Consider the following 25,083-nt stretch of genomic DNA (forward strand, 5'->3'; position numbering starts at 1 on the left):
CAGAAGGAATGCTTGGACTGTGGCTGAGCTGTAAACAATGTAGAAGGTTGTACCTTGCACCCACCATAAGTTGCTGCCAGTTGCAACACAAAAGTGTAATCAATGCACCTTTTTATTTTATGAATGTACATTTATTGTGCCTTTCCTATCAGTAGTACCGTTTTAGGAACGTGTTCTAGTTGGCAGAAAAAAGAGCAGTAGATCGCACTGATCTGCAATAGAGCATGATGTCATATGATGTCATGTGAAGTAATGACGTGTCACCGATGATGTGCAGTGTTCCGGTCACATGTTCCTAGCACTGACAGCTAGCCCCGCCTCCTCCACAGACATGGCAGCGGTAGGGAGCGGGACACCGATCCTCTGCTTATTGATCATTTCTTTTTTCATCCTGCTGGTGTCCACGAGTCAGCCAATAGGTACACGATACACTTGTCATCCTATTACACTGCTGATCGCTACACACACACACAGGTGAAGGGCTGTCATAGTATATCTGTATGTATGGGACTGATCATCACTGTACAATATTCATACATCTGTTGGGAATTGCAATCATAAATCATATTATACCCTGCAGAGTGGAAGGCTTTCAGGAGAATACAAAGCAAGTGCCTGATTTGCAAATCCCGTCTTTCTATAGACTCCATTAGAACAGACGTGGCTGCTTGGGCTGAATTCTAGGGAAGAAGCAATCTCTCGTAGACCACCAGGGGGCAGCACATTGTCTTCTATCATTGAGAATTCAGAGCTAGAAAATCCAAGTGAAAATAAGATACTAAATATTGTCTTTAAGATCATATGCAGACAAATGGAAACAAAATGTGTTTCGTGTTATTTTTTATGCAACTTTACAGGGATGATTATATTTTTATTGTACTTACGGTACGGCACAGCGTTATTTTAACTGACAATTGCGCAGTAATGCAACGCTGTACCCAAATAAAATGTATGTTCTTTTTTTCCCCACAAATGGAGTTTTCTTTTGCTGGTATTTGATCACCTCTGTGTTTGTTTTTTTTTTTTTTCTGGGGCTATAACCAAAGCCCGACAATTTTGAAAAACAAAATAACAATGGGCTGGATTCAAGAAGCAATTGCGCCTGTGTAACCATAGTTACACAGCGCAATTGCTTACTTGCCCCGGCGTAACGAATGCTCCTGATTCAGGAACCTTGTTACGCCGACTGCAGCCTAAGATATGCGCAGCATAAGGCTCTTATGCCCGCATATCTTAGGCTGCATTCTTGCGATGGCCGCTAGGTGGCGTTCCCGTTGTGCTCAGCGTATAGTATGCAAATTGAATACTAACGCCGATTCACAACGTTACGCAAGCCCTGCGTACGCAGTTTACGTCGTTTCCGTACGGCGGTTTTCGCGTAAGGCTGCCCCTGCTATTAGCAGGGGCAGCCAATGTTACGTGTACCCGTCATTCCCGCGTCGCGAAATTTCAAATTTACGTTGTTTGCGTAAGTGATTCGTGAATGGCGCTGGACGCCATTCACGTTCACTTTGAAGCAAATGACGTCCTTGCGACGTCATTTGCCCCAATGCACGTCGGGAAAGTTTCCCGACGGAGCATGCGCTCTACGATCGGCACGGGAACGCGCCTAATTTAAATGATTCCCGCCCCCTACGGGATCATTTAAATTGCGCGCGCTTACGTAAAAAAAGCGCAAATCTACCTGAATCCAGCCCAATATTTTTTACTTTCTGCTATAAAACATGTAAAAAATCAAAACTATGTGCTACATATTTTTGGTAAAAAAAAAATCCCAATAAGCGTACAGTATATTGATTGGTTTGCGTAAAAGTTATAGTGTCAACAAACTATGGAATATATACTGGATTTTTTTATGTGTTTTTACTAGTAATGATGGCGATCAGCGACTGTGATAGTGCGACAGACATTTGGACACTGACACTTTGTGGGAACCAGTGACAATAATATAGTGATCAGTGCTGAAAGTATGCACTGTCACTGTACTAATGACACTGGCTGGGAAGAGGTTAAACATCAGGGGCAATCAAAGGGTTAAATGTGTGCCTAGCCAGAGGTTTGTGTGTACTGTGATTGGTGCTTTTACTAAGGGAAGTCATGGATTTTATTCCCTGCTTTGCAGGTAAAGAAAATCTATTACTTCCCCGCTGACAGGACAGAGCTCTGCCTTGTTTACACAGGCAGGGCTCTGTCCTGTGTAATTTCATGATGATTGGCGGGTGCACCTGCACCCGGTGATCGACATCTGCTGTGTTTAATCACAGCGCGGGCGGGTAGCTGGAGATGTGCACTGCCTACCTGAAAGTGTTAGATCACGTACTTGCTGCCATATATCTATGTCTAGGAGGGAATAAAGATGGGGAGATGGGAAAGTAGGAGAGAGAGGGAGGGGGAACGAGGGGGGGTAAGAGAGATAGGGAGGCAGAAGGAGAGGGAGGGTGAGAGAGGGAGTGCAAGAGAAGGGGGAGGGAGGAGAAGAGGGAGAGAGGGGTGTAGGAAGAGGGGGAGAAGGGGAGGGAGAATAAGGGGGGTGTAGGGAGAGGGGGTAGTGAGAGAGTGGGGAGAGAGGGGTGTAAGAAGTGGGGAGGTAGGGAGAGAGGGTGTAGGAAGAGGAGGGTAGTGAGAGAGGGGGAGAATGATGTAGGAAGAGGAGGGTAGTGAGAGGGGGGTAGTGGGGGAAAGGGGGAGGGGAGGGAGAGGGGGGTAGTAAGAGGAGGGGGAGTAGGAAGAAGGGGGTAGTGAGAGGAGGGGGTTTAGGAAATGGGGGGGGGAGGGTGTAGGAAAAGGGGGGTAATGAGAGAGCGGGGCTAGTGAGAGAGGGGGAGGGAGGTGTATGAAGTGGAGGGTAGTGAAAGAGGGGTGTAGGGAGAGGGGGGCTAGTGAGAGAGGGGGAGGCAGTCTAGGAAGTGTAGGGGGGGTAGTGGGAGAGAGGGTGTAGGAAGAGGGGGGCTAGTGAGAGAGGAGAAGGGGGTGTAGAAAGTTGGGGGTAGTGAGAGAGGGGTGTAGGAAGTGGGGGGTAGTTAGAGAGGGGGAGGGGGGGAGTAGGAAGTTGGGGGGTAGTGAGAGAGGGGGATGGGGTAGTGAGAGAGGGGGATGGGGTAGTGAGAGAGAGGGAAGGGGAGAGGGATAGTGAGAGAGGGGAGGTAGGGAGAGGGAGGTTGAGAGAAAAAGGGTGGGTTGATTAGTATGTCTGCTATGTATGTCCCACCATTATACAGAACAAGAATGCTTCATAAAATTGTTACAGCAAAGGAAAGTGAAGTCTCCGCAGATTGCAGCATGGCATTCAATAAAGAAAGCATGACACATGGGGCAATGCATAGGACTTGGCATTTTACTTTTTTTAAGTACAGTACAGATCCCCCAGATATACACATGTTTCCTCTCAGAGGGGTCTCACCCTTCTCTGTGTAGAAGGCGGGCTGTCACACTCTGGTTCTTAGCTGCTCGCCGGTCCCTCCTCCCACCGTCACAGTCAGCAAGTAACACTTCAGTCCAGGAAGTGTCCTCCTCCTTCCCGGGCTCTCTCGGTCCCTCTCTCTCTCCTCTCAGTACCAGGAGCCCGTTCACGCCATCCACCCCACGGCCGAATCCATCCTACCCCTTCAATCCTGGAGACTCTCATAGTTCCCTCTACTTGCCTCGGCCCACGGGTACTCAGTCCGAGAGCCTGAATGGTTAGTCAACCCCTGGGGGCGGGCCTGTCACCGAGCAACCACGGCCGGCGCTGCTCGCTCGGCATTGCCTCGTCCCCCCAGGAGTTGGAAGAAGATGACAGAAGGCCGGGAGAGGAGTGGAGGAGGCATGGGAGATCGAATTTAGAACAAGCGGCCTGGCGGCCTACCGGGCAAATGCCCGGTACGCCCTATGGCCAGTCCGGGCCTGGCTACAACACCATTTAGACACCCACAAACTACTGGATCCACTTCAATCGGGTTTCCGTCCTGGTCACGGGACGGAAACAGCACTTCTCAAAATATGGGATGACGCTCTCGAAGCTGCAGACAAAGGAGAATCTTGTCTTCTGATACTTTTGAACCTGAGTGCAGCTTTTGATACAGTAGACCACAAATTGTTGCTGACGCACCTAGCTGAAGTAGCTAGAGTGGCAAACTCGGATCTACCCTGGTTCTCCTTCCTTCTGGAAAACCAATCACAAATAGTGAAACTAGGTCCTTTCACTTCTGAAAAACGCACAGTGTCATACGGAGTCCCTCCCTTGTCGCCCGTACTATTCAATATTTATCTCCGCCCCCTCTCCTCGAAATCATCAGTAACCAGAATTTACTCTACCATTCCTATGCAGATGACACCCAACTTTACTTTCGTATCAGCAACAAAAAGGATCATTATCTCGGACTAGAGAAATGCCTGAGGCCCCGTACACACGTCCGAGGAACTCGACGGGCAAAACACATTGTTTTGCTCGTCGAGTTCCTTGTGAAGCCGCCAAGGATCTCGGCGAGCCAAGTTTCCCCATTGACTAACGAGGAAATAGAGAACATGTTCTCTATTTGGCTCGACGAGTTCCTCGTCGGCTTCCTCGGCCAAAAGTGTACACACGACCGGGTTTCTCAGCAGAATGCGGCTCCGATCGAGTTTCTGGCTGAATTCTGCCGAGAAACTCGGTCGTGTGTACGGGGCCTCACTCTGATAGAGAATTGGATGACGGAGAGTTATCTTAAACTCAATGGATCAAAAACAGAACTTCTTCTGTTCCACGCCAACCGAAAGAGACTTGCTACGACAACATGGACACCCCACCCATTTTGGGACAAACCATCACCCCTAGCACCAAAGTCAAAAGTCTCGGAGTCACTTTTGACTCCGACATGACAATGGATGCACAAATAAGTTCAGTAGTCAGCGTATCCCACCATCTGCTGCACCTGCTACGTAGACTCATTCCCTTCATCCCAAAAGAAGACACAGCAGTCGTGGTGGGAACAATAATCAACTCCAGACTCGACTATGCAAATGCCCTTTACCTCGGACTCCCAAAATACCAAATTGCTTGTCTACAAGTCGTCCAGAATACGGCGGCACGACTTGTAATTAGAAAACAAAACCCCTGGGAATCAATCTCTCCCTCCCTCAGGTCCCTCCACTGGTTGCCCGTAAAAGACCAAATTACGTTTAAAGCGCTCTGCCTGACGCACAAATGTGTTCAAGGAAGTGCGCCCCAATATCTACGTAAAAAATTAAAATGTCACAACCCCAATCGCGTTCTCCGATCTACCAACCAAAATCTACTCCAAATACCCAAGTCCAAAGGAGAACGAAGATTTGCAGTCCAAGGACCTAGACTATGGAACGCTTTACCAACAAGTATCCAAACGGAAGTGAATCACCAGGCCTTCAGAAAAAAACTCAAAACCCATCTATTCTGAAGGCAAAATATAGTAGGAAATGGATACCAAGCGCCCTGAGGCAATTCAGTTCGCATGTGTTGCGCTATACAAGATTTTCACTCACTCAGTGGTGGGTCTGCATTGATGTCAGTGGTGGGTCTGCATTGATGTCAGTGGTGGGTCTGCATTGATGTCAGTGGTGGGTCTGCATTGATGTCAGTGGTGGGTCTGCAGTGGTGGGTCTGCATTGATGTCAGTGGTGGGTCTGCATTGATGTCAGTGGTGGGTCTGCATTGATGTCAGTGGTGGGTCTGCATTGATGTCAGTGGTGAGGCTGCATTGATGTCAATGGTGGGGCTGCAGATAAGCACCGATTAGGCTGTATTGATGGGCACGGGCCCTTATTTTGCTTCACAGTTCTTTATTTGAATTTGTTTTCCCAGAAACGTCCCTTCTAATGTGAAGGTGTGTGTAAAACGTCGATAAATACGGTATATACAAATAACACACCCAAGCTCATCCTTTAGACTCTTCACCACACACACAGCTACAAAGGCAAGAGAATTCTTGTTGGGCAGTGTATTAGTTAATTTGCATTTTATTTTAATGGTTCAAAGAATGTCAGGCAAAATGGTTGGCCCTCGCGCATGTTCACTCCATCAAATCTGGCCCTCTTTGAAAAAAGTTTGGACACCCCTGCTGGAAAGCATCAGTAATCGAAGATTTAGATGACATGCTACCTATCTTAAAGTGTAAGTAAACCCTCCTATCCTTTTCAGCCAGGGAAGCTGCCATCTTAGCCCCTGTTTGATCTGCAGCTGCCACAGTGCTGCACACATAGGTGTACACCCCATAGCTCAAACTCACATGTGTCTGTGTGTATATATATATATATATATATAGATAGATAGATAGATAGATAGATAGATAGATAGATAGATAGATAGTGTTAGTAGAGCAGGGGACAATGTTAGTAGGTCAGAGATTGGTGTCAGTAGTTTATTTTAATTATTTGTTTATTTTTACTCTTTTACAATTATTATTTTTTTTATTATTTCTTTCTTTCTTTCTTATTCTTTTTTACAATATTTTTTTACAATAATTTATTTGAATTAATTTTTTAGGAGCCCCATTTGGTGAGTTATCAGGGATCTAAACAGACCCCTGATGTCTCACTTTTGTCACAGAGAAAGGGACAGAGGATAAAGGCACACCTGGCACAACCTGTGCACACGCCTATGGCTGCACATGTGATCAGTTATGACACCTGCCACTTTATGGCTTGACAGTTTGGTTGAAAGCACAATCAATGGGACAGTTAGCATTCCCTTCATGCCGTAAATGCAAAAGTTTTTTGAAACTGTTAAATCAGTGGGTTTCCTTCTGCTTTAAATACAATTGAGCTAACCTGTATTGTCCACAGGCTATCGGTTTATTGGCATAAACTGTACATAATGACCTTGTCCTGAATGCCTCTGCAGAATAAATTTTGGGATTTGATCATCGGGACGGCATATATGGGTACATGATCTCTATATTGAAAGTAACCAATAGCAATTACTTTGTTGGCCCATTCGGAATACTGTACAAAAAAATACAGGTTTATTCAATAACACAAAGAGAAATTTGACGGAACCACAGTTCTGCTTCAGAGATCTGATTGGTTGCTAAGAACAATTGCATTTTTCCCTTCCACTGTAAAGTATTTCATAGGCCTTCAGTGCCTGTATATTTTCTTTAAAAACTTTTAACTTTTAAAATAAAGTAGAAGCTATGATAAGCCACAAATAATGACCCCAAAGTGATCAAAGCTAAGTGAAGGGATTAAAAATGGATGTCTTCAGCAAATCCTGCTTGTGTTAATTACAGGTTTCCTTTCAAGCGCTGTGAAAAAGCAGATTATTATCGTATTGATGGCTTTGTAGTGCTTATAACACTAATCGATTAAACCCATCCTTTTGACATTTTAAAACACTATTGTGTCTGTTTGTTAAAATCATTGCCGTAAGTCATTTGTTTTTCTTGCTGTCCTTTTTTTTTAGGTTTGAAAGAGATTGCTTTCTGGGGCGGAAGGTTCATCTTGATTCTGGCCTTTGTTACATTGGCCATTAATTATTTGACTCCGTATTTTTCCTCTTTTCGTCCAGCTAGTCATTCCCAAACAGGTAAGGCCATATGATCATTGTGTGCTGTTTTAAAGAAAAAGTTTGGAACATCTACCTTAATAAATATTAACCACTTAAGCCCCGGACCATTTTGTAGCTAAAGGACCAGGCCACTTTTTGCGATTCGGCATTACGTTGCTTTAACTAACAATTGCGTGGTCGTGCGACGTGGCTCCCAAACAAAATTGACGTCCTTTTTTCCCCACAAATAGAGCTTTCTTTTGGTGGTATTTGATCACCTCTGTGGTTTTTATTTTTTGCACTATAAACAAAAATAGATCTCCATGATGTAGTAGTTTCAAAAATATATGATTTAATTTATTTAAAAAGTATTAGATGACAATAAAATGGCAAAAAAATGCCAAACAGGTAAAACAGTGTAAAAAATGCGGGGACTTCCAGTCACAGCCGTAACCGGAAGTGACGTCCCTAAGCCCCTCCTCCCAACGCGTTGCGTCACTGTCACGTGACTTTATCATATTTATAGACCATAAGATCAAAACATTCCTGTAAATTGGTCTAGGTAGGGATAGTGCCTCTGTCCTGTATTGTACGATTTCTAAGGCACTTTCTACTACCAGACACTATAACTGTCCCATATGGGGGACCTCATTCCCACAAATGTGTGCAGGAGTATCTAGGTAAGAAAGGAAACAAGAAAGTTGTAGAGATATGATGCCAAGATTGGCAGGAAACAAAAGAACAAGAGGGAAGTTAGAGAAATGATCCATCTGGGGATCTTCCATCAGTCATCTGTGTGGTCAAGTTTTCTTTTTTTTTCTTTAAAGTAAGACACATGTCGAAAAGATCAGGAGATGCAGAAATTTAGGCACTTGAACTATGATGCAGATCTTAACTTTTCTGTAAACATCAAGCTTGTCCCCACTCTTCCCTGACTCTCAAGCCTGCTATTGGTTGCTCTAGTGCAGGCATGTCCAAAGTCCGGCCCGCGGGCCATTCGCGGTCTGGTTTTGAATGGCCCGTCTGGTTATCTAAACCTATATAACTTTTGTGGCGCCCCAGGATCTCCCAGCTCCGGTACAACAAACGATATATTGGCTGGCTGGCTGGCCCAGAGGCGGGACGAGTGCCGTGCACACAGGGGCGTATTTCTCGTTTACAGGGCAGCCTCTGTAATAGGAAGTCCCGTCTCCGGCGCTGCCATTGGACGACTGTTCTGTCCATCAAAGGAGGCGGGACTTTCTCTTAAAGAGGCGGCTGTGTAAACAGGAGATTCTCCTGTAGGATATCTTTGGCGCTCGTCCTGCCACCTCCATGTCCCCTCCAAGGCTGCACTGATGGCAATGGTGAGTGCATTCCTGGCAATGATGAGTGCATTTCTGGCAATGGTGGGTGTATTCCTGGCAATGGTGGGTGCTGCATTCCTGCCAATTGGGGATCTGCAGATGGGCACTGACCCCTATTTTGCTTCACAGCTCTTTATTTAAAATTGTACATTTTTTTTCTTGAAACTTCCCTCTTAAAGTGAAGGTGCGTGTTATACGCCAATAAATATGGTATATCCAAATAATATGCCTGAGCTCATCTCTTTACTCACACACAGCCACAAGGGCAAGCCACAATTAGTGCTCGAACGAACACACTTAAACCAAATTTTAATGGTTCAAAGAATGTCAGGCAAAATAGTCGGCCCTCGAGCATGTTCACTTCATCAAATCTGGCCCTCTTTGAAAAAAGTTTGGACACCCCTGCTCTAGTGATTAGCAGACTCACTGACCAATAGGACAGGGCTGAACAAATTCCAGGAGCCAGGTAGCCAATGCTCCTTAAAGAGGATGTCCGCTGAAAAAAAAAAATTAAAAGTCAGCAGCTACAAATACTGCAGCTGCTGACTTTTAATATCGCCACGCTTACCTGTCCTGGAGTCGCCGTCCGCAGCAGAGGACGAGCGATCGCTCGTCACTCTGCTGCCCCCCCCCCCCCCCCCCCCCCCGGTAAGGGTAAGGGAACCAGGAAGTGAAGCTTCACTGCCCGGTTTCCTACGGCGCGAGTTGCGCTGCGCCTGCTGATTGGCTCCCGCTGTGCTCTGGGAGCTGAGTGTTCCCAGAGCACAACGGGGGGGGGTCTGGAGGTGACGTCCTGCCTGCAGTCTACCCGTAGACTGTGGCCGGAAGTGGGTGCAAATACCTGTCTTTAGACAGGTATCTGCACCCCCCTGACCACGCAATTGCTTTAACTAACAATTGCGTGGTCGTGCGACGTGGCTCCCAAACAAAATTGACGTCCTTTTTTCCCCACAAATAGAGCTTTCTTTTGGTGGTATTTGATCACCTCTGTGGTTTTTATTTTTTGCACTATAAACAAAAATAGATCTCCATGATGTAGTAGTTTCAAAAATATATGATTTAATTTATTTAAAAAGTATTAGATGACAATAAAATGGCAAAAAAATGCCAAACAGGTAAAACAGTGTAAAAAATGCGGGGACTTCCAGTCACAGCCGTAACCGGAAGTGACGTCCCTAAGCCCCTCCTCCCAACACGTTGCGTCACTGTCACGTGACTTTATCATATTTATAGACCATAAGATCAAAACATTCCTGTAAATTGGTCTAGGTAGGGATAGTGCCTCTGTCCTGTATTGTACGATTTCTAAGGCACTTTCTACTACCAGACACTATAACTGTCCCATATGGGGGACCTCATTCCCACAAATGTGTGCAGGAGTATCTAGGTAAGAAAGGAAACAAGAAAGTTGTAGAGATATGATGCCAAGATTGGCAGGAAACAAAAGAACAAGAGGGAAGTTAGAGAAATGATCCATCTGGGGATCTTCCATCAGTCATCTGTGTGGTCAAGTTTTCTTTTTTTTTCTTTAAAGTAAGACACATGTCGAAAAGATCAGGAGATGCAGAAATTTAGGCACTTGAACTATGATGCAGATCTTAACTTTTCTGTAAACATCAAGCTTGTCCCCACTCTTCCCTGACTCTCAAGCCTGCTATTGGTTGCTCTAGTGCAGGCATGTCCAAAGTCCGGCCCGCGGGCCATTCGCGGTCTGGTTTTGAATGGCCCGTCTGGTTATCTAAACCTATATAACTTTTGTGGCGCCCCAGGATCTCCCAGCTCCGGTACAACAAACGATATATTGGCTGGCTGGCTGGCCCAGAGGCGGGACGAGTGCCGTGCACACAGGGGCGTATTTCTCGTTTACAGGGCAGCCTCTGTAATAGGAAGTCCCGTCTCCGGCGCTGCCATTGGACGACTGTTCTGTCCATCAAAGGAGGCGGGACTTTCTCTTAAAGAGGCGGCTGTGTAAACAGGAGATTCTCCTGTAGGATATCTTTGGCGCTCGTCCTGCCACCTCCATGTCCCCTCCAAGGCTGCACTGATGGCAATGGTGAGTGCATTCCTGGCAATGATGAGTGCATTCCTGGCAATGGTGGGTGTATTCCTGGCAATGGTGGGTGCTGCATTCCTGCCAATTGGGGATCTGCAGATGGGCACTGACCCCTATTTTGCTTCACAGCTCTTTATTTAAAATTGTACATTTTTTTTCTTGAAACTTCCCTCTTAAAGTGAAGGTGCGTGTTATACGCCAATAAATATGGTATATCCAAATAATATGCCTGAGCTCATCTCTTTACTCACACACAGCCACAAGGGCAAGTGTATTAGTGCTCGAACGAACACACTTAAACCAAATTTTAATGGTTCAAAGAATGTCAGGCAAAATAGTCGGCCCTCGAGCATGTTCACTTCATCAAATCTGGCCCTCTTTGAAAAAAGTTTGGACACCCCTGCTCTAGTGATTAGCAGACTCACTGACCAATAGGACAGGGCTGAACAAATTCCAGGAGCCAGGTAGCCAATGCTCCTTAAAGAGGATGTCCGCTGAAAAAAAAAAATTAAAAGTCAGCAGCTACAAATACTGCAGCTGCTGACTTTTAATATCGCCACGCTTACCTGTCCTGGAGTCGCCGTCCGCAGCAGAGGACGAGCGATCGCTCGTCACTCTGCTGCCCCCCCCCCCCCCCGCCATCCTCGGTAAGGGTAAGGGAACCAGGAAGTGAAGCTTCACTGCCCGGTTTCCTACGGCGCGAGTTGCGCTGCGCCTGCTGATTGGCTCCCGCTGTGCTCTGGGAGCTGAGTGTTCCCAGAGCACAACGGGGGGGGGGTCGGGAGGTGACGTCCTGCCTGCAGTCTACCCGTAGACTGTGGCCGGAAGTGGGTGCAAATACCTGTCTTTAGACAGGTATCTGCACCCCCCTGAAAGGTGTCAATGTGACACCGGAGGGGGGGAGGGTTCGGATCAGCGGGAGTTCCACTTTGGGGTGGAGCTCCGCTTTAAATTACAGCTGGTGCCTAACTTTTAAAGTTTTCTCCAATTGTCAGCGAAGCTGGCTTCTAAAAAATAAATAAAAATGGATCCTGAACTGAACAGACTGGCTCCTGAATTCCATATTCATTTGTCCACCCCTGCAATAAGGAGACACTAGAAGTAATTAATTAAACCAGCATTGTTCTAGACCAGGGGTCTTTAAACTACGGCCCTCCAGTTGTTCAGGAACTACAATTCCCATCATGCCTAGTCATGTCTGTGAATGTCAGCGTTTTACAATGCCTGGGATGTGTAGTTCCGCAACAGCTGGAGCGCCGTAGTCTGAGGATCCCTGTTCTAGACTATGTATGTTGATAGGTCACATGTGGCCAGGGCTGCTGTTAGAAGTCATGGGGCTCTTTACAGCCTACCTGATCCCCCACCTCTGAAAATAGCAAAAGCTATTTTTGCTAAAATGCCTTGGCCACGATGCTATGCTTCTCAGCCATGGCAGAAATTATACCCCCATCGAATGAGACCCATTCAAGTGAATAGCAAAGAGGTTGCACTAGTGCTGGGTTAGATCAGACGGTGAATAGGAAATATGCTTCCTCAAAACGCTGTCTGAAGAGTGATCCAAATGCTGACTGCTCTTCAGAGAGCATTTGACAGGCAGTGAGGAGGCATATTTCCGTTTCATCACCTGATTTAACCCCGCAGATAGCGCAACCTTTTTGCAGAGATGTGCTATTCACTTGAATGGGTCCTATTTGATGGGGATATAATTTCTGCCAGTCCTTTTAATTTATTTTTGTACTTTTTTTATTTATTTTTAAATTTCTAACTGCCCTTTTGGAGGGTCCTTTGGTGAAATATGGGTCTAAACAGACCCCTGATGTCTCACATTTGAGACAGAGAAATGAACTGAGGACATCAGTCCCTTTCTCTTACCGGTTTCCTCCCAGCTCTCCACACGGAAACTGATCCCCCTGTGTGCCTGCCGGTGGGAGAGGAGAGGAGTGAGGCTAGAAGTGCTGCAGGGGAGCAGGATTCAGAACAGCAGGTTTATGGGGGCGCAGATCCAACAACCGATCCTCCTGCGCCGGAGGGAGAAAGAAGAGTAGAAGCCGGCAGCGCTGCAGGGCGATCCTCAAGTGTCAGCAGTAAGGCCCTGCATGTGGCAACCAGCTAATTTTGAAAAAACAAAATGTGAGAACAGGAAAAAACAGGTATCCAAGGTGAACTTTAAATGTTTACATGGTGGTTTATTTTTCAAAATGAAAAGTGAATTTCGAGATGACTTGTGGTAGCACTTACATCTACTAGCACTGTAGCATCTGTGTAGCTTTTGCTAAGTGGAAGGCACGTGCAGTTACTTTCCGAATATCTGCCTCTATCTAAAACAGTGGTCTCAAAGTACCGGCCTGCGGGCCATTTGCGGCCCGCGGACCAGTTATAAATGGCCCGCAGGCAGGGCGGAAGTGGGGGGAGCAAAGAGTAAAAAAAAAAAATTTTTTTTTTTTTTTTGAGCTGGTGCTATCTGGTGGTGAGCCGTTGGTATTACAAGTTATTACCACCAGATGTGAGCTGGCGCCATCTGGTGGTGGCCGTTGGTATTACAAGTTAAGCATTACAAGTTAAACAGCAATTCTAATGTCATTTTACACTATTTTCACTGCCATCTTCTTCCCTCTAATTAGAACCCCCAAACATTATATATATTTTTTATTATTTTATTATTTTATTAACACCCCAGAGAATAAAATGGCGATCGTTGCAATACTTTCTGTTACGTCGTATTTGCGCAGCGGTCTTACAATCGCACTTTTTTGAGAAAAAATTACACTTTTTTTAATTAAAAAATAAGACAACAGTAAAGTTATCCCCATTTTTTTTTTATATTATGAAAGATAATGTTACCCTGAGTAAATTCATACCCAACATGTCACGCTTCAAAATTGCGTCCGCTTGTGGAATGCCGACAAACTTTTTTACCCTTTAAAATCTTCATAGGTGACGTTTAAAAAAATCTACAGGTTGCATGTTTTAAGTTACAGAGGAGGTCTAGGGCTAGAATTATTGCTCTCGCTCTACCAATCGCAGCGATACCTCACATGTGTGGTTTGAACACTGTTTACATATGCGGGCGCTGCTCACTTATGTGTTTGCTTCTGCGCGCAAGCCCGTCGGGACGGGGTGCGTTTGCTGGCTAATAGATTCCAAGCAAATTTGTCAAACCCTGACTTACACCAGTGCTGGTGGTAATAATGCGCTCGCTGACACCAGTGCTGGGGGTTAATAATGTGTTCGCTGACACCAGTACTGTTGTTTTTGAAGTTTGAAAGTTTGCATGCGGCCCCCCATGGCATATGAAAACTTGTCTTGTGGCCCTCAGGCAATTTGAGTTTGAGACCCCTGATCTAAAAGGACCTTGAAATTACAATGGGACCTCCTGTTAGAATTGGCTTGTTCCTAGGTACTTGTGACATTCATAACTTCTCTATATGCAGGTAATATTTCTTTCTGTTCATTTAAAAAAAAAATCTTTAGTGCCACAAGATGAAATCGACAGACAGCAAGAAATTGTGAGAAAATGTCAACAAGATTCTTTAAACAAAAAGGTGAGAATATTAAAATAAAATGCCCTATTTTCTCTGTTATGTTTTTTTTTTTTTTTTATGGAATTGGTAAGGCTTAGACCAGCGCTGAGATTTACTACTTAAAACAGTTTTGGGGTGAGTATAATGCCTAATACACACGATCGGAATTGCCAATGGAAAAAGTCAGATGGATTTTTTTCATCGGATATTCCAACTGTGTGTATGCCCCATCTGACTTTTTCCGTTGGAAATTCCGACGAAGTTAGAAAGAGAACATGTTCTTTTTTTTTTTCCGTTGTAAAAAATTTATATCGGAAATTCTGACGGAGGAAAAAAAAACGCATGCTCGGAAACAATTTGACGCATACGCATTGAACTTCATTTTTCTCGGCTCGTCGTAATGTTGTACGTCACCGCGTTTTTGACGGTCAGAATTTGGTGTGTCCGTGTGTATGCAAGACAGCTTGAGCGGAATTCCGTCGGAAAAACCCGTCTGAGTTTATTCCGATAGAAAAACCAATCGTGTGTACAGGGCATAAGCCAAACAAGACACCAAACAGCCTTTATTGTGGTCACTAACAACCATTCCAAGCAGTAAATCACAGTGCAGATCTATTTTATATCTGCTTACCTGAGTCCATTTAAAGTGGTTGTAAAGGCTGAAGTTTTTTTTTACCTTTATGCATTCTATGCATGAAGATAAAAAACCTTCAGTGTGCAGCTCACTCCTCAGCCCCCCTAATACTTACCTAAGCCAGATCCCGATGCAGCGATGTGCTCGAGACCTGAGGCTCTACCAGGTCTCTCCCTCTTAATTGGTGAAAAAATAGTGCAGCGCTTATTGATATTGTGCTCAATAGTTATAATGACACAATATATATATATATATATATATATATATATATATATATATATATATATATATATATTAGGGCTGTTACTGATCAAAAATCTTCTGTTCGATTAATCGATTTTTTTTTTAATCGATTAATCGACTAATTTCGATTCATTATAACGCACATACAGATCCAACTACTTTTAGCTGATCTCCTTGCAGGCTGATTCCCAGTGCAGCTACCAACCATATGGATAGCAGTATACAAAAAACACACAAAGGCAGCGCTCGATGGGAATAGCATTAAAACTTTTATAGTCTTCAAGTAGGTAACCAAATAAATATTGCACTGGAGATAAAATAGATGCAGCTACATAAACTGTAAAAATGGTGCGAGTAATACCAAACGGGAGCAAAAGCAGTCATAAAAACATGTAGCCAAGTATGATACTGGTATAAAAATGTGTACAACGATACCACTGCTGAATCCTGATGAGGAGAGGTTAACATCAGTCCGTCGGCATTTAGATGTCCCATGAAGGGAACTATCACAACTCCCAGTGGATGGTTGTAGAATCCCAGGTTGATAGAGGGAAGTTATGGAGGGAAGTGTAACAGCCCTTGCGTGTGGCAGATAGTAAGGTCCCACTGCCATGCAGATATGAAGGCACAGCAAAGGAGCCCTTCAGATGGACACGGCAAGCCCCGCCGGTGTCCGTGACGTTACTGGATCTCCGACGGAACTCCCTGAAGGCCCAGAAGCCGGCGGAGAGGTGAGTACCAATCAAAATAATTTTAATTGATCAAAAATATTTTGAGCGATCAAAAATTTTTAAAGATTAATCAATTAATTAAAAGATAATTTGCACAGCCCTAATATATATATATATATATATATATATATATATATATATATATATATATATATATATATGTGTCTGTGTAAGAACCCTGCGTCATGAAGATTGTGACACTGGATAAATAGATCACACAAATAGGTGCATAAATTCAGATACCTGAAGAGAAAGTGATGGATGAATATGTTGATGTGAACGTAGAGTATATAGTTGCCTGAAGGGATCACCAAGGCATCACATTAAAAGTTAAGTATAATGGGTACTCTTACCAGAAGGTGTGGACTTTGCTGTTTTGGATAACAGTAAGTCTTGTGAGCGTAGTGGTCTCGACGGACCTAGAACTCTGCACAGAAGACCTCCCCAGATGGCGATGGCTGTATAAATCCGATGAGATAAATACCACCAATCACAGAAACTGGGTGGATGCGACTTCCAATGCAGGACATATAAGGAACCCCAGTGGGCTCACAAGGCAAAATTGGCAAAATAAAAGAAAAAGGTGCTCCAAATGGTGCAGGTCAAAATAAACCGTGACAGGTTTTATTTAAAACTAGCTGAATACCCGGCGTTGCCCGGTCTTCCTATCTTAACCTTTTGGGGAGGAAAATCATAGTAATATAAATATACCCATCTTTTATATAAGGGTGTAGGTAAGGGTTAATTTAACTGTCATATGTGTACCAGGTATTATTGAAATATCTCCAGGCGTACAGAAGTTATGTGGGAACATACATTTCCCATTGATTTGCATGGGACTTTAAACAAAAACCCCGACCCTCACAAATGGGGGTAGTTAAGGGATAAATTAACTATCCTATAGTTTAAGTGGACATATAAGTAACATGTGACCAAGTGTTATCGAAATATGTACAGCCGTTTGGAAGTTATGAAGTAACATGTATTTCCCATAGAGTTGAATGGGACTTTAAAGAAAAACCCCGACCATGGCAAATGGGGGTGGGTAAGGGTTAAACCACCTATCCTATGTTTGTTGCCGACATATAAGTAACATGTGTGCCAAGTTTCATGTTAATATCTTTAGCAGTTTGGACGTGATGCTGGAACATACATACATACATACATACACACACAGACACGTTGAGTTTTATATATATATATAGATTAGATGAACAAAAACATGAGTAAAAAATATGATCACGTGAACAGTAATAAAAGCAGTATGGGATGCTATAAAACGAACCCGACGTGTTTCGGCTTAGAGAGCCGTCTATTTTGTTTGTGTGCTGGATGCTTTTTTACATATATGTTTGGTTTAGCGCAGTTTTTTCCCCTCCTTTCACCTCTCCCTCTTGATTGGCTGAGATGCAGGAGCCATTGGCTCCCTCTTCTGTCAATCGCAGCCAGTGAGGTGGGGCTGAGACATGCTCTCTGTGTCTTATGGGCACAGAGAGCAAACACGCACGAGTGCCCCCACAGCAAGTGGCTTGCTATGGGGGCACTCGGAAAGAAGGGGGCCCAGAGCACCAGTTGGAGACTTGAGAAAAGGAGGATCAGGGATGCTCTGTGCAAAACCATTGCACAGAGCAAGTAAAAAAAATTCCCTTTACAATCACTTTAAGCAGAGGCAAATTTTGTAAGCTCTGATGGAGTGTGCTTGGCCCCTGAAAAACCTCTGCCATGATTTACTTTTATGTTTAAAAACCTTGAACTCTTGGATATTTGGTGTTCTCATAAGAATGTGTGTATGTATGTATAAATAAATAATATGAAAAGGGTTCTTGGCTTTCCCTACTCAAGAACTAAATTTTTATTTCTGTCTGTATTGCTGTTGCAGATTTTGCCTTCCCTTTTTTCAGTTGAATTGTTGTAATTTAAACAGGAAATTAGGGAAAATCTCTCTAATGGTGCTTCGGAAAACAGTGAATCATGACAGAGGTTATAATCATACTGCACTTCATTCAAATATAAGAAAAACTGTTTTGGTGGCACATACACTTTAATATTCCTATCTTAGTGTTCTAAATACAGACGACTGAAGAGCGCAGGCAGGCCAATAGCAACAGATTGTTGGCAAAAGCCCCATACACACTATCAGTTTTCCTGCAGGTTTTTCTCTTCGGATTTACCAAAACCATCTAATATGAGGTCAAACTTTAAGAGTTTCAATTTGTATGCAATCAGGCAGGCCCTTGCACTACATGGTTTTGGTAAACCTGAAGAGAAAAACCTGCAGGAAAACTGATAGTGTCTATGGGGCTTAAAATATGAATCACCTTTTCAGTAGAGAAGATGTAGGATTGGTAACAAAGTATGTGCATACAATTACAGATCCGTTGCCACTGTTATATACACAATGGGGCTGATTTATTAAGGCTGGCCATACATTATACAATTTTCTTCTATAGATTTACTTTAGAGTTGCCAAAATCATATAATATGAGGTCAAATCTAAACACTTTCAATTTGTGTACAACCAGGCAGGCCATTGTACTACACAGTTGAAGGTAAATCTAAAGGAAGATAAAGAAGAAAATTGTATAGTGTATGGCCAGCTTTAGTGGAGAGTAGAAAATCGAGTGCAGCTCTGCATGGTAGCCAATCAGCCTCCTTCAGCTTGTTCAATTGAGCTTTGACAAAAAAAACTGGAAGCTGATTGGTTTCTATGCAGAGCTGCACCACATTTTGCACTCTTCGGTTTTAGTAAATCAACCCCAATATGTATAGTTCAAATTACTCAAGCCTTAGGCCTCTTTCACACGGGACAGATCCGTGATGATCCGCCCCGTGAACCTCCGCTTGCTCAGCAGGGACCGCCCTGTCTTTTCTCCGCTCTCCCCTATGGGGGGATCGGATAAACACGGCCTGTCTGTCCGTGTTCTCCCAATCCGATCCGCAGACGGATGGAAAAATAGGGTTTTCCTCAGTCTGCAGAATCAGAGCATTGCGGAACCGGGTGAGAACGGGTGTCAGTGGATGTTCATCCGCTGACACCCGCAATCTCATAGGGACCAATGTATGTCCCTTTTTCATCCGTACACAGATGGATGAAAAAGCGGACATACAGTCCGCCCGTGTGAAAGAGCCCTTAATCTATATGTTGCATGTTAGGAAGTACGTTATCCAGGGTTATAGGAATGTCATAACACTTGCCTATTTCAGAAGACACTGTATTTATTTGGATTATTTATCATTGACAGGCAAGGGAATACTCTGAGGATGTTTTAAAGCCACGTGAAGCTAAAAAACTTAAAAAGCAAGAGGAAACCTTTTATAGGATGACAGGCCAAACCTGGAAATTAACTGAAGGTCATGCACTTGGTGTAAGTAAGATCGGAAGGCAGGCTGTCTTCAGTTTTACATTTATATACTATTGTTTTGTACTAAGACTCAAATGTACTGAATTTGTCAAACCAAATCTATTGCCTGCTCTCCATGAACAGATAGTGGAAGAGTCTGTCTGTCCATTAGAGTTTAGATCACCCTGTTATATTTGAAATTATCAACTTCCTTTCCTGTTTTGCTTTGAACTTTGTGCATCTCATGGTTCTCGTAAGCCCCGTACACACAATAGGAATTTCCGATGAAAAAAGTCAGACAGACTTTTTCTATCGGAAATTCCGACCGTGTGTATGCCCCATCTGACATTTTCTGAGGAATTCCATCGGGGTTTAGATAGAGAACGTTTTCTCTTTTACTCCAATGGAATTCCGTCGGAATTCCGATGTGATTTTGGCCGGGCAAAAGCCCGATGATGTGTACGGGGCATAACTGGATCAGCTTGAGAGCAGGAGGCACCTTTTATGAGGCTTTGAAATGCACAATTGGTTCAAGCATCATTTACAGTTGCATGGTGTATGGGGTATGGTACACTATATGGCCAAAAGTTTGCAAAACACCTAACCATCACACCTTCTCTATGACCCAAAGTATGTGGACACTCATTTAAATTAAAGTGGTGATTGAAGTGAAGGACACTATTAAAGTGTCTGTTAACACACATTAACTAAATAATACTTGTATGTCGAGATGGCTAATATCATTCCTCTACCATAAGCTTATTTATGTTAGTAAGACTGTTTTTAGTAGTTTAGTTTTGTGGTCACGTGGTTGCAATGCCTTGTTTTTGCTCTTTTCTGAGGTGTGTCATTTAGCAAAGCAGTTGGGTTCATTTATTTGTCACATACAGCGGGGAAGATCACACATTAGGATTAGAAGCCTTATTTCCAAGTGATGGTCACCCAAACCAAATCGGCCTCCCACAAACAAAGCAGTACCATATCCGGTAACCAGCCTCCAGCATTAAACAGCGCTAATCCGGAATCGGCCGTCTCCTCACCCATCTCCCTCACACCTTACCAAATTTCCGGGGACATTTCCAGCCCATATAGGTCAGCTTGTAAAGGGGCAGCACCCTATCCACCATTGACCTCCACTGTGAGATCGTCGGCGGGTCAGCCAATTTCCACTTACACAAAATTACCTTTCTGGCATAAAAGGCAGAGTAGAAGACAAATAGCTGTTTATGTTTATTGGACGTGACAGTGTCACAAACACCCAGCAGAAGGATTCTAGGATGTAGGTCAACCTGCAGCCCTCCAGTCTCATTAATCTCAGTCACCACTCCCCTCCAAAAATCTTGAATAATAGGGCAAGTCCACACTACGTGTATAAAGGTACCCACCTCAGTCAGACATTTGGGACACCGGTCCGAGCAGGAGGGATAAATCCTAGCCAGCTTTTGAGGGGGTATAATAAGTCTTATGTAGAAATGTAGAAACTTAAGCTTCATAAATCTATCCCTGGCTCAGATTATCAGCGGAATGTACTGCTGGATCCCCTCATCCCAGTCATCCGAGTCCAGGCCCTGGGGAAATTGCGCCTGGATAGCATGGCGTAACTGCAGGAATCTAAAAAACATACAAGAAGGCAAGTGAAATTTGGCCTAAAGGGTGTCATAGTGTAGGAGAATACCAGCCGGCATCACATGCTGCACCTTGGTAATTCCAAACCTAGCCCATACGCTGGGATCAGGGATTTTCTGCAAGTGGGGAAATCGTGGATTTCCCCATAACGGAGCATGGGGGGAAATCGTCTGAGAGGGGCAAATGGATTTCGACATCTGTTCCCAAACACTAACCGTAGTTGGGATATGGACACGGTCATACCAGCCTGTGCCTTCGGCCCCCTGAACACAAGGTTACTCAATGCAGCATACGATCCCAGAATAACCGCTTCCAGGGTGACCACCGGGTTAGACTCAGCCTGTGCAAACCACTAACGGACGGTCACGAGGATCACAGCCCAGTAGTATTGGCGAAAGCAGGGAGGGGAGAGACCCCCCATCATTAATGGTAGTTGTAGTTTAGATTTAGCTATTCTGGGGGTACCACCTGCCCAAATAAAACTACTGACTACTCGATCCAATTTAACAAAAAAGGTATTAGGGATAGGGACCGGGGTGTTCCTGAACACATAAAGAATCTTAGGGAGAAAGGTCATTTTTAAGATTAACCCTGCCCACCAGGGAGAGGGGCAATGATTTCCACTGCTGGTATTTTAGGATCAGGTGCTGTATACCCGGGTACACATTATCCTCTAGATAAAGAGAGGGATTGGCCTGTATGTCTATGCCCAGGCATCTAAATCGTGACACCCACGTTAGCTGGGAACCAGTCCGAGGAGGGGGCTGCGGCGTCTGGGACAGGGAAAAGAGGACCGACTTCGACCAGTTGATCCTAATGCCGGAGAATACCCCAAAGCGGTCTATCGGGGTCAGAGCCACGTCAAGGGATTCCTGGGCATCAGGCAGGTACAACAGGGCGTCGTCCACATACAAGGAGATTTTCTCCCAGATAGGCCCTACGCTGATACACGGTATAAGAGGGGATGCCATAACTTGAATAGCCAAGGGCTCCATGGCCAAGGCAAAAAGGCCCGGAGACAACGGGCATCCCTGCTTAGTGCCCCGACCGAGAAGGAACTGTGAAGAGAGAATCCCATTCGTTCTAACCCTGGCCGTTGGGGACCCATACAGCAGTCAGATCCAGGAAATGAAGTTCGGGCCAAAGCCAAACTTGCCCAGAACCTGCCATAGGAAGGGCCATTCGACCAAGTCGAAAATGCCTTTTCCGCATCAAGGGACGCCACCACCCCAGGGGGGTGCCGCCCCCCAAATGCGCAATATTGGTATAGAGGCGCCTGATATTGACGTCCGTGCCCTTACCGGGCATGAAGCCAGATTGATCCTCATGAACCAGAGACAAAATGACTGAGTTTAGACGAGTAGCAAGAACCTTAGTTTGGATCTTCGCATTCCATGTTGAGCAGAGAAATTGGGCGGTAAGACTCGCAAAGTTCAGGGTCCTTATCTGGCTTAGGCACAACAACAATGATCGCCTCTGACATTGAGTGTGGGAGATGACCCGTTTCTAACATAGTGAGGAGAAGGGAATGGAAACAGGAGGGCAAATCCTCCCCATACTCCTTGTAGAACTCCGCCGGGAGTCCATCTGGACCCGGCGTCTTAGCCGACTGAAGAGAAGCCACCGCCGTTTGTATCTCTTTCAGGGTAAAGGGGGCATCTAGTCTATTGCGGGCTTCAGAGGTAAGCTGCGGAAAGTCCACCGTCTCCAAGAAGGACAGTAAGTTATCTGCGTCATACGCCACGAATATGGGCTTTAAAAGCATCCCATACAATCGCTGGCGCAGCTAGTTCAGTTACCACAGCCAGGGAAACCCACTCATCAGATACCCAATAACTGGACAGCCTCCACAGAGGGGGACCTGCATCTAGACCAATATCCAGCTGCAAGCAGACTGGAGCATGGTCAGAAATACCCTGTGGCAGAATGGAGGCAGCCAGAGTACGGGGAAGCAAACTATCACTCAAGTAAATGAGGTCAATACGGGAAAACGATGCAAAGGTGGCTGAGTGACACGTAAACTGTCTTTCCTGCGGGTGCTTCCATCTCCAAACATCAGTTAGCCCGCACGCCTCTGCCCATCTAGACAAGGAGAGTCCAAAGATGGGTCAGGGGAAAGCCTATCTATCTGTGGGACAGGGGCCATATTAAAATCACCAGCCAAGAGGCTCTGTGCAGCCGGGTATTGTGCAACTATTAGAGCAAGTTTATGTAACAATGACATATTAGCTGGAGGAGGTATTTAAATCCCCACAATAACCATCTCACTTCTGGCACATCTGGCATGAATAACAACATAACGCCCCTCAGCGTCCAGGTGGAGATTTAACAGTTCAAATGGCAGGGACTTGCGGATAAGGATACTAACCCCCCTGGAGTAGGAGGAGTGAGTGATAAGAAAGCCCTACCCAGGGTTTTTTAAGGGCCAAAACTCTACTACCCATCAAATGTTTTTTTTGGAGTATGCATATGTGAGGGCTGTGACGTTTTAGAAAATTAAACACTAATGTACGTTTAACTTTATCATTTAACCCCCGGACATTCCAGTTATGGGGGCCATGTTGCATACAGTAAACAATGTGATGCAAGCCAAATCTCCACCCGCAGCGCCTCAGGCGCCAACATCGCAAGACTGACCAGAGGCATAAAAATCATAATAGTCAGAAATCTTGGGCAGTAGAAACCTTGCAGTATCAAGAAATACATCATAAAAAAGTGTACCAAAAATAGGAGTGCATTATAAACCTGGGGTGGAGGCCACCCAACCATACAAAACATATCCCAAACATTTCCCCCCACCCCACGCCACCCCTCGAACTTGGGTGCATTTCAATCCCAGAACGAAACATGGCTACCGCCAATAGGGGTCCTGTACCGTGGCGCACCAGGGCAGGCAGCAAACTAGCACTGCCTCAGTCCATCCAGCAGAGAGGTTTCCGGCCCGGCAGCATGAGCAAAAAAACAAAAAAAAGATATCAATGAAAAACTGTCAATTCAGGATAAAGTGTACCTGAAGAAAAAGTGATCACCCAGGAGACCTGGGGGCACAAACTTACTAGTCGTTACTTCATAGGACCTGAGCGGGTACATGGGCTAATCCTAGGAGAGCAAGGGGGGGGGGGGAGCAGCCAAGTGTCAATGTCCCCCCGTAGGCTGCAGTCTTCAGTGACACACATGTCCCAAACAGGCGTAACAACGCAAAGGGGAACAAATCAAGGTGAAAAACCCCCGCAATCCGTTACGCTGCAACCGCATGCATCTGTGCCAGTGCCAGGGTGCAAAGCGATCCAAGAACAGCAATAATCCAGACAGGCAAAGAACCAAGCAGGCAGGCAGCCCCCCCTCCAGAAAATTAGCACTCATACCTCACTCTCCAAGTCAGGCAGGGTAGGGACATCCGGAGCACGTATGTCGGGAGGAGAGGCCCAGTACCCAATAAACAAGAACCCAGACAGGGAAGGACCATCCGGCCCTGGGAAGAGTATCCAGCCATCTGGAGGCGTCCTCCGGGGATGTAAAGACGCGCACCGTCTCGCCATCTTGCACACGGAGCCTTGTCGGAAAAAGCATGCTGTATTTAATTTTTCTGTTACGAAGATTGAGCTTGACATGGTCAAACGACCTCCTCTGCCTCTGGGTATCCACCGAATAGTCAGGGAAGATCATAAGCTTGGTAGCTTCATAACGCAGCACATCCAGCTTCCTAGCCTCTCTGAACACTGTGTCTCTATCTCTGAAATTGAGAAGTTTCAATATGAACGTGCGAGGGGGGGATCCCAGCAGGGGGCCTGGTTGCCGGCATCCTGTGCGCCCGTTCTACCACAAAGTGGGCCGAAAAAGAAGCCTGGGACAAAAGTGAGCGGAGCAGCCACTCCGTGAAGGTCGTGGGATCAGCCCCCTCCGGGAGTCCCACTATGCAGCGGTTATTCCTCTGTTTCCTCTGCGCGGGACTCCAGGCTTTTCACTTTAGCCTTGAGAGTGTGCAGGGAAGCCGAGTGGTCTTGCAGCAGGTCTTCAGCGTTACTCACCCTGCGCTCCACCGTAGTGACTCTGCCTCGAACAGTGTCCACATCACTACGGATCCGTCCAAGATCCAGCTGGAGCGACTCAA

At 45.2% G+C, this 25,083-nt stretch overlaps 1 protein-coding gene across 3 annotated transcripts in view; it reads left to right on the top strand.

The window, feature by feature from the left end:
* Window positions 1-286: 286 nt before the first annotated feature.
* Window positions 287-25,083, top strand: part of UBXN8 (UBX domain protein 8) — a 78,040-nt gene continuing 53,243 nt past the window's right edge. The window contains exons 1-4 of one of the 3 annotated variants that reach the window (XM_040325342.1): window positions 287-419; window positions 7,394-7,516; window positions 14,348-14,418; window positions 19,248-19,370. In XM_040325342.1, coding sequence (XP_040181276.1) covers window positions 290-419; window positions 7,394-7,516; window positions 14,348-14,418; window positions 19,248-19,370 — 447 coding nt within the window. In that variant the 5' untranslated portion in view covers window positions 287-289. The remainder of the gene's footprint in view (window positions 420-7,393; window positions 7,517-14,347; window positions 14,419-19,247; window positions 19,371-25,083) is intronic. The other 2 variants (XM_040325340.1, XM_040325341.1) reach the window with 2 other exon arrangements.

Source organism: Rana temporaria, chromosome 1 (assembly GCF_905171775.1).
Source record: "Rana temporaria chromosome 1, aRanTem1.1, whole genome shotgun sequence".
NCBI classification, from domain to species: Eukaryota; Metazoa; Chordata; class Amphibia; order Anura; family Ranidae; genus Rana; species Rana temporaria.